Source organism: Cyprinus carpio, chromosome A3, assembly GCF_018340385.1.
Source record: "Cyprinus carpio isolate SPL01 chromosome A3, ASM1834038v1, whole genome shotgun sequence".
In the NCBI taxonomy this organism is placed as follows: Eukaryota; Metazoa; Chordata; class Actinopteri; order Cypriniformes; family Cyprinidae; genus Cyprinus; species Cyprinus carpio.
The window spans coordinates 23826742-23843446 of NC_056574.1; the positions used below are offsets into that span (position 1 = coordinate 23826742).

A 16705-nucleotide genomic window follows, 5' to 3' on the forward strand; every position below is an offset into this window, starting at 1 on the left:
GCAGACATACAGTACGTTTTACGATTTCACGGCATTCAGTAGAATAGAATATCCCATAATTCAGATAAGAAATTATAAATAAGAGGAAAGACTAGTCGAAAAATACACAGGATGGAGAATTATAGATAAGCAAGGCTTTGTGGAAATCCCTGTAATTAAGTCTGAAATAACTTTATGACAGATTGATGTTGTGTTAGTTCTCAGATAAACGTTGTAAGAACATTGTTTCCTTATGAGAATGTGGTGCAGAAGTGGATGCTGTATAATGTTGTTTAGAAATACATTTTGCAACTCTATCTCTCACGTGTCTGTTTCTTTAGCATCTGCAAGGGCAGAGTCTGGCTCAGTGAGGACCTACTCCTGTTGAGGGACTGCGAAGGTGAGACATGACTAGCTAGCTTAAAATGATTTTTTAAAAATTCTATTATATATAGAGAGAGGTTTTATATTATTGTATGCTATTCAAAACAAATATAAATATATTTGCCCTCCAGACTTTGTAAATATAAAAAGCTACCTTTTTTCTGAACAAAAGGATAAAGAGAAAAGTATGTGTATGTGTGAGCAGGGCCCCCCAAGATTACCCTCTGCATGCTGATGCATGTAAATACACAAATCACCAGAAGCTGCTCATTTACTAGTTTGATTGAAGCACTTTTAGCATTCTGCTGGGTTTTCTTTAGTTGCTATGAGAGATTAAGACACCTCCATATTTTGCATGCCCTTTATATGTCTGTGTCATTAAACTTTTTTTTGGAAAGGATGTTGCTTTTCATGTTTTTATTGAGATTCATCATGTGCTTTGGTTTTGTGTTTGTGTGTGAATCATTATCAGGCCCACATGGAATCTGTGCCCACAAAACTTTGTAGAGTTTTTAAGTCCTTCATACATAAACATCCCTCATTTTTTCATTTACATTCATTTGTTTCAGCCATCAACAATGTAATACTTCCAGCTCAATTAACACCTTTACCTGGTTTAAAATGCACAATTTCTTCCAAATTCAGATCAGAAAAAAAATAAAAAACAGTCCACAGATTCCATCTGTGTGGAAGCCCATTTTCACCACATGGGGAAAAAAAATAGTCCACATTTAAATGTTATATATGATATAAAAAGTCATAATTATGACATTAAATGTGATAAATATGAGGGGAAAAAATTATGACATACCAAGCTGAATTTTTTTGTCATGAAGGATTTTAGCAATAATTATGAAAACTCACAATTTTGCCTTTTTTGGTCAGTTACTACTTAATATTTAATAAATTTGTCATAATTTGTCATTATTCCAACTTTTCATGTCATAATTACGACTTTTTATTTCAGTTTTTACTTACATCATTTTGTCTTTATCTCAGATATGACTTATCTCAGTTACGACATGATTGTTTTCTTATTTGGTGGAAATTGGCTTCCATAAATTGGTCTTTATTGATGATCTTCATTACACGAAATGGTGACAATGTGTTGTAATTCTGTCTCTCGCACACAGGAGGCGCCGTTGTCAGAGAGCTGGACCCGGCTTTACATTTCATTCACGGGGAGGAGGGGGATAAGCAGAAAAAAAGCAATGAATATATACATTTATAAATATAACTCTACTGGTCTGACCATTCTGCAATAACAGAAGAGGGATGGAGAAAGAGAAAAATAAAGAGCAAAAAAAAAAAAGGACAACAAAAGACATGAAGAATGTATGACACAAGAGAGTGGTAAGAAATGGGACGTTGGAGGAATCGGATGACTGTTTATTCTTTCTTTCTGTCGTTCTCTCTTCCTGTGTCTGTGCTGATGGGGCGTCTGTAGATGAACTCTCTCGTCTTTCCATCCTTCGTTTCAATGGCGCTGCCCGCAGCTCTAGTTCCTCAGAATGGCTTTCGTTGACTGCCTGCAGTTGGTCTCTTGGGTCTCTCGATAGCAAAGGATGTTTGTGGCAACTCAACCTGGACTTCAGGGATGTTTACATACGGTAAGGTTCAGAGGAAGCACATAAGAGCACAGTGGAGGGGCCAGGCTGTGTGAGGCCAAGACTTCGCTGTATGTGTCTCCCAGTGAGCAGTGAGAGCTACACGTGAGACTGCAAAGGGCACAATTCTTGCTCAGTTACTACTAGGTGTTTTTTTACATTTTTCGAACATTTAGATTAAAGACTAAAGGTCAGCAAATGAAGGGAAGCTGGTGGTGGCAGATAGACAGATGCGCGAGGTGAAGATGCTTGCGAACAGAGCAAGTGACCAGCAGAAATGAGTCCTGACGGACAGAATCATTCTAACAACGCAAGCCATAAAAGATGACCAGAGGTGAACGGAGGAGGAGAAATGGGGGGAGGGCCAGGGGAAAACAAGTGAGAGGAAATGTTTAGCTTCTGTGTTGCGATGCATGTCAAACAACCAAGACGACAACGAACTAAACCTTACTGGGAATAAGACAATATGAAGTTAAAAATAAAAATTATGTGTACATTAACATATGAGGTTAAGAGCTTGGGGAACAATTTGTAAAATGTGTGTATTTTCATTTTTATTTTTTATTTTTATGATAACTATTTATTTTCTGTATGTATGTATTGAATAACTGTATGTACATGTTCATTTAATAATTCTGACTGTAATTTTATTTGATCTAGTTTAAAGCGTAAATATGAAATATTAAAAACACGGTCATTAAAATATGCTACTTGTATGTGTAAATTTTGACAAAATTGTGTTATGATTTGAAAACAAACCATTACTGTTGATGAGGATGACAGTGATTCAAATTGAAAATGATGTCTGCAAAATAAACAATAACGATAATGAAGATAATGATGAAAATCAAAATAAAATAAAGTGTTCCTAATGGTACTAAAAGAGTTCAGCGTGCTCGTGATTTTGAGATGCTTATTTGTGTGCGAGGTGAGATCTGAGGTTTTATATTCGACAACTGCAAATCAAAGTACTTCCTGTTTTTTAATACAAAACAAATAGAACTACAATCATATATTCCACTTTGTATTTTACCAAAGCACCTCTCACTCTTCCATCTACTTTGTAAAAAAAAAAAATTCATATACAAAAGCATCTACCTTACAAAGATTACATAATACTTTATTACAATGACTCAATGTGAAAAATAACATCAAACCCTGTGTACTGACTTCCACAGCTTTCTTAATACAGTAACCAGGGAACTTGACTACAGTTCATTTCATCCAACACTCATTTTTTGGACTGTATTTCTGTAACATTTGCTGAGTGAACAGTACATGGGTGAACCATCGTCTCTGACACTCAAACTGAAGAGGCTCATGTTTTGGGACAGGTATTTGATGGACCACTGCTGACCACTAAACAGCTTAATTGTTTTTGGTTATTATAAATACACATATATTTGCATGATGTATATGTTTCACATATTGTACATTTATAAAGAAATATATTAATATCAAGTACTAAGGCTTACATACTAATTCAAAAGTAATAACTTATTGTCTGTATCTATAGATACAATAAAACAAATGCAACAATACACGAAAAGTACGAAGGAAAAAAAAAGGATCTCTGTGTTGAGGTTTTCTTGTTTGTGTGAGTTTAGACGTGGATATGGACCGGAGGAATGACAGCAGAGCGGAGGAACTCATCATCACATCATATCACTTCAAACCCGTATACTGTTTCATGAAACACAAAATAAGTTACAGAGAATGCACCTAGAAAAAAAAAAAGTGAATCAACCTCATCCTCGCAAGACTTGAGAAGACTTGGAATACCGTCAAAGACTATATATTACCCAAGACAGTTCACTTGTATTGCTATGAATGGGCAAAACTGTAACAGCTCTAGTAAGTCTCACCATCTAAATTTAAGAGCCATTGGAATCTCCATTTCTCACATAAATCTGAGACTTGCACTTGGGAATACACACTGGCAGGACCAACCTTAAATATTTGCTTTTTTTTAAAACACTATTTGAGCTTAAGAAACAGCATTGATGGGACAGTTAATGTCAGATTTGATTGATGACTTGAAATATGTTATTTAATTGTGAGTTTGGCCATTATTTTCAAGGGTTTCAGTATTTCCCCATTCACATAGATAGGAGCTGGTCTTGCATTCCTTAAAGGGATGAAAATGAAAATTTTGTCATTATTCACTTACCCCCATGTCGTTCCAAACCCGTAAAAGCTTTGTTCGTCTTCGGAACACAATTTAAGATATTTTGAATGAAAACCGGGAGGCTTGTGACTGTCCCATAGACTGCCAAATAAATAACACTGTCAAGATCCAGGAAAGTATGAAAAGCATCGTCAGAATACTCCATCTGCCAACAGTGATTCAACCGTAACGTTATGAAGCAACGGCAATACTTTTTGTACATGAAGAAAACAAAAATAACGACTTTATTCAAGAAGAGCGTAAGCTGCCTGCATACTGCTCAGATTTGCAAAAAATGGCACTACACTGATTTGGAGAGAGACAGAGGAGAGGAATTGTTGAATAAAGTCATTATTTTTGTTTTCTTCATGTACAAAAAGTATTTTCGTCACTTCATAACGTTACGGTTGAATCACTGATGGCAGATGGACTATTCTGACGAAGCTTTTCATACTTTCCTGGACCTTGACACTGTTATTTATTTGGCAGTCTATGGGACAGTCTCAAGCCTCCTGGTTTTCATCCAAAACATCTTAAATTGTGTTCTGAAGACGAACCAAGCTTTTACGGGTTTGGAACAACATGGGGGTAAGTGATTAATGACAAAATTTTCATTTTGCAGTGGAGTAACCCTTTAAATACCCACTTGGAAGCACTGCAAATGTGGCTGCAGAGTGATCTGAATTTCCTTAAAAGTGACTTTGATATTGTCCATTCAACCATGGCCCACTTTTATGCAAGTCACCAGATTTTGTTAAATGAAATGCACTAAATATGTAATATTTGGACACTTAAGCCACATTTAAAAATGTATAAAGGTTTTTGCATTATATGTGAAAATATCAAAACATGAGGCATTTCCTTTAAAGAATCAGCACAAGCACACTTTTGTTACCGGTCTATAAATATTGTTTAAAATGAAGACAAAGTCCTTCTGGGAGTCAAACTGTGGGTAACATATCGTATGCTATTATAATGAACCACAAAGGCAGTTATTCTGCTAGAGAAAACCTGCGTAAACTTGAGGAGAACTGACTTCATACATATTGGTTGGAAAGGTGTCTGAGAAAAGTGAAAAGCTCTGGCATTATTTGTTTGCAGATGCCATTTTGCCAGTATCCAATGCAATGAAATTCTAACACGTTTAAGAGTGGCTTGGTGTCCAAAAACTTTCCCACTCTATCCATTTGCGTTCCACAATAGAAAATCATTCTTACAGGTTTGAGCAACATGAGGGTGATTTCCATGACTGTCCCTCAGTAAGACACTGGGGCACAGCTATAGATGCGGGAACATCTGGAAAAGAAATATCCCCCACACGGTGGACCAGAACAGATACAGTCCCTCAAACACTTAAAATTCACATGATCTTTCAACTCCGTGTCAATCCTATGTTCAGACAGTCCAAGCTAGCTGTACCTTCTGCCTTCTCGCTCTCTTCCTCTCTCAAACTTCTTAGTGTTGTATGTCCCTCTAGTGAGTAGCACGCAAACGCAGGAGGAGTCAATACGGATCCACCTCCATCCTATCCTCTTGTTTTCATCTGAGGCGAGTGCGCGTACGTACGATTGTTTGGTTTCGCACCTGCTCATCCAGTGTTTCTTATCCACCCCCAAGCAGCTGGCCCCCTCCACCGCCTGCACTTCACCTTTCCTATTTGGATCTGGCTTACGGCACTTTGTTTCATAGAAATGCTGCTTGAGCGGCCCGGTCTGGGTCTGGATCTCTTGCAGAATAGTGACGGTGTTGCTAAGAAAGTCCACCGCGGTCTTCTTGTTGGTCACCCACCTGCTTTCGGCCTCACATACAGAGCGTGCGATGCCTTGTGCGCTGTGGACGGCTTGACGCTTGCGGCGGACACTTGGAATGTGGCCATCAGAATCAGAGAGGCCCAAGAGTAAGTTCCTGTATGTTTCTTTGTCGCCTCTGTGAGCAGACGTGTTAGCATCCATCATGTGACTTTCCTCATCCTCAACGTCATCGGTCAAAAAGCCCGACTCCAGCATTAAGAGCAGAGGTGGGTGTTTGGGTGGGGAAAGGGCCGGGGAGAAAAGTACCCGAGGATGGGCGTCCAGCAAAAGCAGCTGATCTTCTTCTCGTAGGCCTATGTCATCAAACCCAAAGCCCGGTTCTGTTCCAAACCCTCCATATTGCTGCACCAACTCTTTAGCATTGGTGCTCCCAACCGTTTGAGCTTCGTCCAGATGTTCCTGCACTGGAGAACTCTGCAGCGAGACCGTAGGACCTTCAAGAGGCCCGTCTCTCAGTTTACTTCTTGCGTTCCTGTCATCTTTAAGAAGAGTCTCTACCTCAATACTGCTTCCTTCATGAAACTGGCTACTTTCAAGCTGATAGTCCTTGAGAATATCATTGCTTTTTTCAGCTAGTATTTTTTGTGAGTTGTGTTTCCTAGGATCATGCGGTCTGGAGGCATCTGCTCCGGTAGTCCTACCTCCACCTGTGTAGTCCTGCTTTGTGTTATTGACAAAACGGTCTTCTATTAGAAGATTCTCTCGGTTTGGTCTATCTTTGGATATATTGTCCTCCTCAAACGTGCTCGGCTTATCGACTGTTCTGTGAGGAGCTATGTCATGTGTGCTGTAGTTGTTGTGAGAAACAGCATCATGGGAGTCTTTGTCCACTGATGAGTTGGTCGGCATGCTGATGTTAGCTGTCGGGACGCTGCTGCTGTTGCTGTCGTTTCTGCCAGGCTCTATCGTCGCGGCAACAAGCCTGGGCACAGGACTTTGAGGGAAAGGCAGGGCCGAGGCGATCACCATGGCAACCAGGGGAAGCCAGTGCATCACTCCCAAGACGTGTCAACTATGAATTGATTAAAAAAAAAGCTAGAATTAGAAAGAGCATAAAGAGGAAGAACAGTGGCGTTTAAAAAACTTTGGAATGTTTAGAATGTTAAGAAAAAATGTAGGGCAGGACTTAGTTCTTTCCAGTGGTTGTTGATTGGATGGAGGCAGATCTGAATACAAGCTCACTGTTAATAGTAAGATAGTGATGGGGTTTCTGTGGACTAAATTACTGGAAAAGTCCAGCATACGTCACCAGAGAGAAGTCTGTTGTTTCACCAGAAGATCATTTGAAACTTTGATTAAAAATTTCAAATGATAAAAAAATAAAATAAATAAATTTAAACGAACCATGCATGGAGGATAACATGCATTTTGAAAATAGACAGGGTTTCATTTTATGCTGACTTCAAAATAAGATAGAACGTTACATTGCAAGATATAAAATCACAACTGGGAGATCAAATTTGCAATGCATACTTTCCATTGTATACTTTTTTACTCTGAGGCGGAAACAGGTTTCCTCATTGCCAGCTCATAAAAATAAGGTAAAATAAGCCTAAAACTGTAAAACTTTAGCTTTACAGCTTTGGCATATGCTAGACGAAATAAAGATGCAAAATGCAAGATGCAAGCAGCAGATTCATAAAGTGGAGCCACAAACTTGCTTCACTATAGCCTGCTTCGGTTGGTCGGCACAGACATGAAGTCACCGGCTAGTCGACGTCTGGCAAGCTCTGTCTGAAATAAAGCCACTAACAGTGTTGGTCTGGTGCTGGCCTAGTTCCACATGGCACCACAAACAACTCTGGTATGTATGGAAAAGGTTGTAAATTTCACAGATTAAGAGCATGACTGAGTCAAACAAAAAGATGCCACTTTACTGTTTGAGCCAAAGAATAAATAAATAAAAGAAGGTGATGTTGCTTTGGGCCTCAAATAATTCATCGTCTTTTATGATCTTTTTGTACGTTTTTGTCTTATATCCTTTTTCCATACGTTTGACCCGATGATCCCATATTCACACACTTCTGGAACATGACTCTCAGCAGTGCTGAGAAGACCTCAGAGATTTAAGTTATTTATTGACAGGAACGCCAGAGTTCAGCAGTCTTCTACCTAAGACAAGCACCTGGGCGGTTACTGGCCCAGTGGAGGTGATTTATGTGTTTATTTAGTGGGGGTTAGAGTAAAACTATACACTGATGGATGATACACTCTCTTCCTTTTACCTTCAGCACACTGTCAACCACCAGGTAGAAGCAAAACCACCACATCAAAAAAAATAAAATAAAAAAAAAATAAGATAACTGTGCCTCATCACTGGCACAGTTTTTTTTTTTTTTTTTTGGTCACATTATAACATCAAAATAATATTTATATATGAACGTTGTGAAGAGAGGGTTGACAAAATTAACTCATTACAGAAACCAAAATATCATCAAACAATATATAACATACACACTACTGTTTGTTATCAAGATTGAGGTTGCATTTAAGGGATCAAAAATACAGTATTGTATTAATATTGTGAACATTTATATTGGAATGTTTTTTAAAATGTAATTTATTCCTGTGATGGCAAAGCAGCCATTACTTCATTGTCACATGATCCTTCAGAAATCATACTAATATGCTGATTTTGTGGTCAATTTGTGTTGCTTAATAGTTTTGTGGAAACCAAGAGTCATATTTTTTTCAGAATTCTATGATGAATAGAAATAATTAAACTTGAACCATTTATTTAAAATCTTTTATAAAATTTATTTGTCTTAACTGTCACTTTTGATCAATTTAATGCATCCATGCAGAAAAAAAAAATCTTACTGACCCCAACTTTTGAACAGTAGTGTATATAGAAACAATTTATACTAAATGTATACAAAAATTAGCGCAAAGTACATGAAGCATGTAAGACATGAGATTTGATGCTCTTAACAGCAACCCAACTCAAAAATATCTTCTTAAAATGTATCAAATTAGCTTTTTAGCAAGTATTGACAAGAAAAATGTGACCACACAGACCTAGAGTGTGTCATCTTGCTCATGCTACAGTGAGGGATGCAGTCGATCTGTCCAATGTTAAGGCCAGGTGTAAATTACTCACCAGTCCTTTAGTGTTGTGCTGAGAGATTTGGGAGGGAGAGGCATTTAGAAAGAAAGAGAGTTCAAGAAAAGAAGAATGCTCAGAATGTCAGTGATGTGGCTTCAACTGAGAAAACTCCTCCTGGGTTTCCCCAGGCGGGACACACTAGAATGAAGGAGGGGGCCGAGGGCGAGTAAAGCCAGTGTACGCAGAGTCAAGTGACTGTTAGTTTGAGAAGAAGAGATAATCATTAGACTCATACGGAGAGAGTGGGTGGACAAGAAGTTTGTGTGTGAAGTGCAAAATCACCACTTGTGATACTCATAATAACAGCACCCCACCCCGGACACTGTTTTCTAAAAACACTCAAGCCAAACGAACACACTCTCATACAATGCACAACTAAGCCTGCGGTCACAAGCAGAGAAAGAATGCCACCAATCCATACATATGCATGCCAGGACATGGAGCACTACATATATAAGTGCTTACTTCCTGTTTACGTTCAACATAGGAACAGGTGTGCTATGTGCAAATGAGGCTCTTTTGTCTTTTAAATGAAAATTCACTTGCTTAAAGGGGCTGTGTGTAAGATGAAGGTATTTTTGCAGAGATTTACAGTCTAGGTCTTTCACAACCTCTAATGTTGACACTCATATTTTATGTATCTAAAATGCCTTCATACGGTCTCACAAACTACAAAATGCAACAATATAAAAACAAGAGTCACTAAATCACAGCATATTGCTGAGAGCTGAAATGAAGTACTAAATTATTTTCTAAACATCTTAAATAAGTGATTTTATATAATTTAATCTATATTAAAATACATTTAAATTAGTTAATGATAATGATTATCAATTTTTTTTCATTATTTTTTTAAATATTTTTATATTCATAGCAAAATCATTTTTTAGTAGTCACACAACATGGCATATTTCAACCTGAACCAACCTTGCCTTGTCATAAAAAGCTAAAACGACATTTTAACAGACTATCTGACCTTAAAACACGTTTTTTTTTTTGTTTTTGTTTTTTTATAAATTAAAAAACATGCTCAACATAGAACTGCATTCAAATTATTTTATGTATGGACTGCATTTTTACTGTATAAAATTAACAGATGAATGAAAAGATGCGTATGAGTGTGAACTGAGAGGAAGCCTTGCTGGCAGTAGGCAGGCAGACACACGAGCAGGAGACATATCTGTAGACGCTGGGCGATATGCAGAACCACTCAATCAGTGCGCTCCATTTGCAGCAATGACATGCTTCACAAACTCTGCCAACCAGAGAAGCCCTTCACTTTCTCTCCTCACCTTACGCACAGCTCAAAAATGAGCCTCCAGCCTCATATAAAAAACGCCAAGCTCCTGAACACAATGAACCCACATGCTTAACCCGATCTTATACACTCTACCTCACAGGAACCTGTGCGCACACATCCACACATATCTTTGATCTGACCCACTACTCCCACCCCCATGACAAGCCTAATCTGCCATCTTCTAGACAAAAGCCAGACAAACACTTTGGCTCTCCCACTTTGTTTAATTCTCAGCTTCACGCCACTGAAAACTTTAAACCCGCTTTATAAATAACCTCTTTCTAAGGGTTTTCACTGGAAATCAGCCAGAGGATCCACTACCACTTCATGCTGTCACACTAACAAGCCTGTCAAATCAATTATTGCAGATGTATGGCCTTTATTATATATCCTCTCCAATCCGAACAAAAGCGTGACTCATGATAGACATTCTACAATCCCCCTGTTCAGACTTGACATGACTGACAATTTTGGAATTTTCCCATCGTCCCACTCACCCTATACACTTGGCCATATGCGTCCAACGCAGCACAGTCTGAACTCCCATATCAAGCCACAAAGAATTGGAAAGAAACTGAAAACTGTTTAAAATCAAGTTAAACAGATCATGTCATGATACAATCTAACTTCATATTTAAATTTGTATCTTTTATATTTAGTTTTATTATAACTTTCAGAACTCAAAACTTTTCATCCAGCCCAAAAAAAATACCATTTATTGAACATGAACTGCAAAAATTGGCTTCCAGCTTCCACAAATTTTTTTATTAGACAGTTGAAATTACACGTTGGTACTCAAGTGTTTAGCAATCTGTCCAGCCCAATCCCAGTCACATAATAAGGAAGAGGATTCAAAATGATTCAAAAGTATAGAAAGAGTACCTTTGTATAGTTCCGTAATTGCATCACTGTAGTTTGTGTGGAATTATGAAGATGTCTTTATTGCAGGCTTTGCAATTAGGCTTTCATTAAAGGATGGGGCATCTTTACATTGGAGTTTTAAAGCTACAAGTGATAAAAAATAAAATAAAAAAATAAACCAGCCTGATTATGGGTCGGTCAGATGGTACACAATGGTTGTGTAAAACTAAATTATGAATTGTAAATAAAACTCTTGGGTTAATGGAAACAAAAAGGTAGAAAATTATTTTACTCTTTAATATTAATTTTAAAAAAGAAAGAAAAAATATGCTGCACAAATTCCCTCTGGGGAAAAAAAAAAACATTTTCTTGGCAGACAAGAATTATTATTCAAAGACAAACATAACTTGACTCTCCTCTTTCTCATAAAATCATTTACATAAAAAAATCACCATACTGTACAGATGTTTCTGATCAAAGGCACAGAAAGGAGGAAGAGTTCACATCTCTCATAAATACCTGTAGGTTTTTTCTTACTTGTTCTGTCTCAATGGCTTTCCCCCCACACTTTATGTGTTACAGGGTGAGAAAATAGTTACATAAACATCCATTACGTAGTAAACAGTGGTTGTGAGCTTCTGTTCTCATAGGCTAGCTGGACAGGTGACAGACAGAATGTGCATGTGTGTTCATTATTGTTTTAATGGCTGCCAGCTCCCACCCTTTAACTCCTTTACTGTGTAAACACATTAGTACTGACAACTACTCTCATGTGTAGAACTAACATACTTTTGTTTGTCTTTTTCAGACTTCCTCCAAAGGATAGTCCCTATAACACTACACAATAAAACGATTTGGATTATTTAAGCCATCATTCTGAGGAACGAGACAAAGTTAATGCAAAAACAAAAACACACCTACTGTGTATTTTAAACGGCATGTTGGACTGACTTCAGAGACCTTCTTCCGAGGTACGCAGGCAGACAGGTAAACAAATGCAAACACCTGGTGCACACCTGAACTGACGGTGGAGCGCGGACGCACCGGACAGAGAAGGTTTACATATAAACCGCACACTGCACGCACGCGAGTGACGGGACAGCGCCGTTGACTACAATCAGAGTTACAGTCTTGTCGATTCGCTAGCGGCTAGTGTTGAAAAATATGAGATCAAGCATATTTTGGTCTTTCGCCAAAACAGTTTTCAGTCATCTCTTTAGAGGCCTGGGGCAAGCGCTTCTCACGATCGTTTTAAGTTCGACTAGTAATGAGTCCAACTCATTTTTATGAATCGGTTCTTTCGAAGAATTGGTTTCCAAACGAAAAAAAACCCCCACCGCTGTTAAACTTACTGTACGTGATGATTGGGTTTCATATTACATGCTTTAACCGGTTCAGCAAAAACTGTAGTACATGTCCAGACAAATTACTGTTTATTGAAGTTATTATTGCAATTATTTTTAATACAAATGTGTGGTTTGTGGGCCAGTTTGTTGCAGCCATGATTCAGCTAATTACATAATTTACCTAGGCTATGTTGCAATAAACAATACTAGAATGTATCAACATCACCTGGCTTGAAATTATGTTTTAATAAAATGCTGTTAAAACCAGCTGTTTTCGTACTACTATCAGCTCGTGTATCGAAAGAGACTCGGTGCGAATTCGAATTATTTTGCGAACCGATTCATCTGATTCATTGTAACGATTCGACTCAAGTGAACGATTCATTTGCATTCGGCTTCTTCCAAAGCTTGACAACCTGTCAACGAGTCCAATCAACACCTGCTTCACATTAAATTAACTGTTACGAAAATGAAGCCAAAAAAACTGAATCTGTCTGTACAGCACTTTAGATGTTATCAACATCGGAAGCGTATGATTAATGGACATAATACGCTAATATGTTAAAAAGGTATCTCTAAAAACACGCAGCACCTACCGTTTAGGTGAGTTTCGGGCCACACGTATCTTCGGCAAACACCACATTGATTCTACAGTCTGTCAGTCTCACGCAAAAATTAACGAAATTTCCAGAAGCACTCTCGATTCACATCGTTCAGACTGCAGAAGTCTCCCACATCATCTCCGGAGTCCAGTCTGAGAAGGTCCACGTCGAGTTGTATTTCCACGCTTATCTGTTTTACTTTCCTCGCGCGCGACTTTCTGGAGGATTTGCATGCAAGCGGTGAACATCCAGAGCAATAATACACCTCTGACACTGCGTGCATGAGCGCCAGCTCTACTTTTCCAGCAGTCAGACCACAAATCGCCGACTTTGAGCTGTAAATGAGAGACGTTTAATCTGAAATAAAAGTTCTAAAAAGTTAATTAAGTGGATGCAGAAATTCCCGCGGCGAGAAGGTCTGAGTGCTCAAGTAAGGTATCTTCACGAAAGGCGGTGAGGGGACAACAGCCAGTGGGAGTGAAAGAGGGCTGGTTTAGAAGAAGAGGAATGGACACAGTACTGAAAGAAGACATTATGGTGGAGGAAAAAAAGAACGAGGACCATCTGCTGGCGGTGGGTGTGAGAGTTCTCATAATGAAAAACAAAAAACAAAAACAGAGTGGAAAATGGTTTAAATGTAGGTTAATGGATAGACTGTCTTCTTAAGAATTGATTTATTGTCAGTTAATTGAGTTTAAGTCCAAATTAATCACCCCAAGCAAAGTGCATCCTACACCTTGTGACCTTTCAGTTAATGGCATAAAAGTAGCGGACAGCAGAATTTCATTTATTTCATGTCAGTTTATGGTGATCTGAACAGGTTGGATTTTGGGACCATGCAGCTCTGGAATTACAGGGCAATTTGTTAAAGCAATTTCCTCTGGAGATTTTTTTACAGCGTCTACCTCCATCCAGCCCTTAGTTTTTATAGCAGGAGACGTATATTGGCTTCTCTCATTCTCCATCTCTCGTTCTCCCCTCCTCTTTCCTCCTTTCACCTATAGCAGAAATTTCCATCCCACCAAAACCCATTTCCCCAGAAAGTTTAAAAAGATGAAAGGATAAGGAAAAGAAAGGAGACAAAAGAGAGAAGTGTTCTGTTACAACCCTGCCCCTGTGAGACTGTCCGTGAAAGAGTCAGGGGATGAGAGAGATGGGGCAGAGAATAAGAGAACGAGAGGGGTACAGAAAAGAGTTTTTCAAATGAGGAACTTCATATTTAACACACACAAACACAGGTGAGCACACACACAAATACAAAGCTCAGTGAGGTCTAAAATGTGGTCCAGCCCCCTCATATCTTTTCTCCTGTCCTCTCCTGACGCTGTTCCTCCCTCTTGGCATTTACTGTCATTCACTCCCAGTCTTTACCTTCTTAGCACTATTCTGTCTCTCTGGTTTTGTCTGAACTTGTTTCGTATGCACTAAGATATTTCAACCCCAGGGCGTATTGGTGAGAATGAGAGAGAGCCACAGGAACAGAGAATGATTGAGAGCGAGGAGTCACTGAGGTATTGAGCGAGATGACAGGTGAACAAAGGCAGAAAGGGAAAGAAGGGACAAACTCAGACGGAGGTACAAAAGTCCTTTCACACACTCACACTCAAATTGTTTAACATACACATACATACACATGCACAGAGAGCTCTGACACCTTATCGTTGAAGGATAAAAATACATTTCTAAATATCAGTTAGGTAAACGGTCTCATTATGTAGTGTGAACCTGCATTACTTGTTTTTGTGAAAGACCTTTTACGACCATACACTCCGAACACCTATACAGGGCAACTCATCACACAAGGACCACACCGCAAGTCTGACACTGTCATAGATGAGAGCTTTTGACGAAACTGCATGTCTTTCAGATGCTGAAACAGATAAGAGACAATCCTTCTCACGTAATACGACCTTGAGCTTTGCAAAAGACACTCAATAAATAGCTGCTTATTATATATTATTGACATTTTATTATCATTGATATACTGTTATATATATATATTTTTTTTTTCTGTTTTAATTTTAATATTTTAGTAAATTTGTTATAGGCTTTGTTTATAGTGGTAACCTTGAAAACTCTATATCGCTGCTGTTCCAGAAGCGCCGCCTGCTGTCAGAGAGTGAAACTGCGCTCTCATTCAGTCCGCCTGCTGTTTTTGTTTTGTGCCGATATGTTTTATGTAGCATACTTTCCCAAATCTAAAATCAGGCCATTCTGTTTTTGCTTTAAATCTTGAAATTATACAATCTAATTCAAATAAAAAACAACTGCTCACGCTATTTGTCTGTAATACTACTGTCTGTTCAAAATAAATGAAAAAATATACATTTTCTGCTGTACCAAACTCGTATCGAGGCATGACCCCAAAACGTACCGAACCGTGACTACCATTACACCCCTAATGATAATAATAATCATAATATAACAATAACAGTAGTAATTAAAAATATTAAAATAATATAATTTTTATTGTTATATTTTAATCTCGAAACAATAATAAAATAATAATAAATTGTTTAAATACATTTAAAATAAATACTATTAAATATATAGGCTAGTATTAATAATAAATATAATGAACAAATGTAATATTACTTATTTATTATTTAATAATTTAAATGTTAATTTTAATTCATTCTTCTTTCAAACTTTGGAAAAGTGTTTTTAGTAATTATTTCACTTGCAGTACATTTGTGTTTTTGTTGTGTCCCTTGCTCATAGTTTGTGTCTCAGATTTATTTCCATGGCAATGGATATCCCACCTCAAACCTCAAATATCAAAGCAATTACAATCTGTTACATAGCAATTATAGCAATTATTGAAAATAGCGGAGCTGTCAAGGAAACCAGTATGCTGTCCACAAACGCTCTCCTGAAAATGAGGCTAGATTTATGGTCTCAAAGAGGTACCATTCATTCATTCATTAAATAAATTTTTCCTCTCTGTATCCTCCCTCACACACATCAGTTTCATAGACCTCCTCCATCACTGCACCTCGTGAACCCCTCAGCTCCACCTTACATTACCCCCATTTCTTCACCCCCAGCACCACCATTACCTCTTTCCTGGTGTTCTCTCTCTCTCTCTCTTTCTCTCTCTCTCTCTTTCTCTCCTGCTGTGAGTCACAGCATGTGTTTCCAATTTCAGCTGTAATGCACAGTTCGCAGCAATCTGACCTAATTAGCCCCCGTCTTGTGAATCTGTCCTCAACAGCACCCACCATGGCAGACAAGCTAGAGGTCAGAAGTCAGGGGTCCTAGGTGGGAGCACGGATCAGATAAGGGGGCAGCGCCTTTGATTGATGTGTCATGTCCTGCAGCATTATGGGCGTTTGTCGGTGACCACCTTAAAAGTGCAACTGCTGTATTTGTGTAAAAGTATTTGGGATCAGAGAGGGTTACTGAGGCCTGAAATTGGATTCGAAAAGGGTCAGAGAGGAGAGGTCAAGAATACAGGAGTTCCCTTCTTAACAAAACACACAGACTAAAGTACATAATCCTCAATTTCACACACCTTGAGATGATAGGTACTAGGTATCAGA

The 16705-nt window shown here is 38.3% G+C and overlaps 2 protein-coding genes across 6 annotated transcripts in view; one reads left to right on the forward strand and one right to left on the reverse strand.

The window, feature by feature from the left end:
• LOC109048951 (liprin-alpha-3-like) overlaps positions 1-1650 on the forward strand; it is a 33366-nt gene extending 31716 nt beyond the window's left edge. For all 3 annotated transcript variants that reach the window (XM_042725222.1, XM_042725227.1, XM_042725224.1), the window contains 2 exons: positions 321-379; positions 1497-1650. In XM_042725222.1, the coding sequence (XP_042581156.1) occupies positions 321-367 (47 nt within the window). In that variant the 3' untranslated portion in view covers positions 368-379; positions 1497-1650. The remainder of the gene's footprint in view (positions 1-320; positions 380-1496) is intronic.
• A 271-nt stretch (positions 1651-1921) lies between these two features.
• On the reverse strand, positions 1922-14360 carry LOC109049309. 3 transcript variants are annotated; one of them, XM_042725235.1, is made up of 3 exons: positions 13158-14360; positions 5557-6960; positions 1922-3653 (listed from the first exon to the last, which is right to left on the reverse strand). In XM_042725235.1, exons 2-3 carry the CDS (start codon positions 6939-6941, stop codon positions 3641-3643), a joined length of 1398 nt encoding a protein of 465 aa, XP_042581169.1. In that variant the 5' UTR covers positions 6942-6960; positions 13158-14360; the 3' UTR covers positions 1922-3640. The 3 variants fall into 3 exon arrangements, with proteins under 3 accessions (XP_042581169.1, XP_042581180.1, XP_042581175.1); XM_042725246.1 differs by lacking the exon at positions 13158-14360 and adding an exon at positions 12137-13129; XM_042725241.1 differs by lacking the exon at positions 13158-14360 and adding an exon at positions 12133-13129.
• Positions 14361-16705: the final 2345 nt, after the last annotated feature.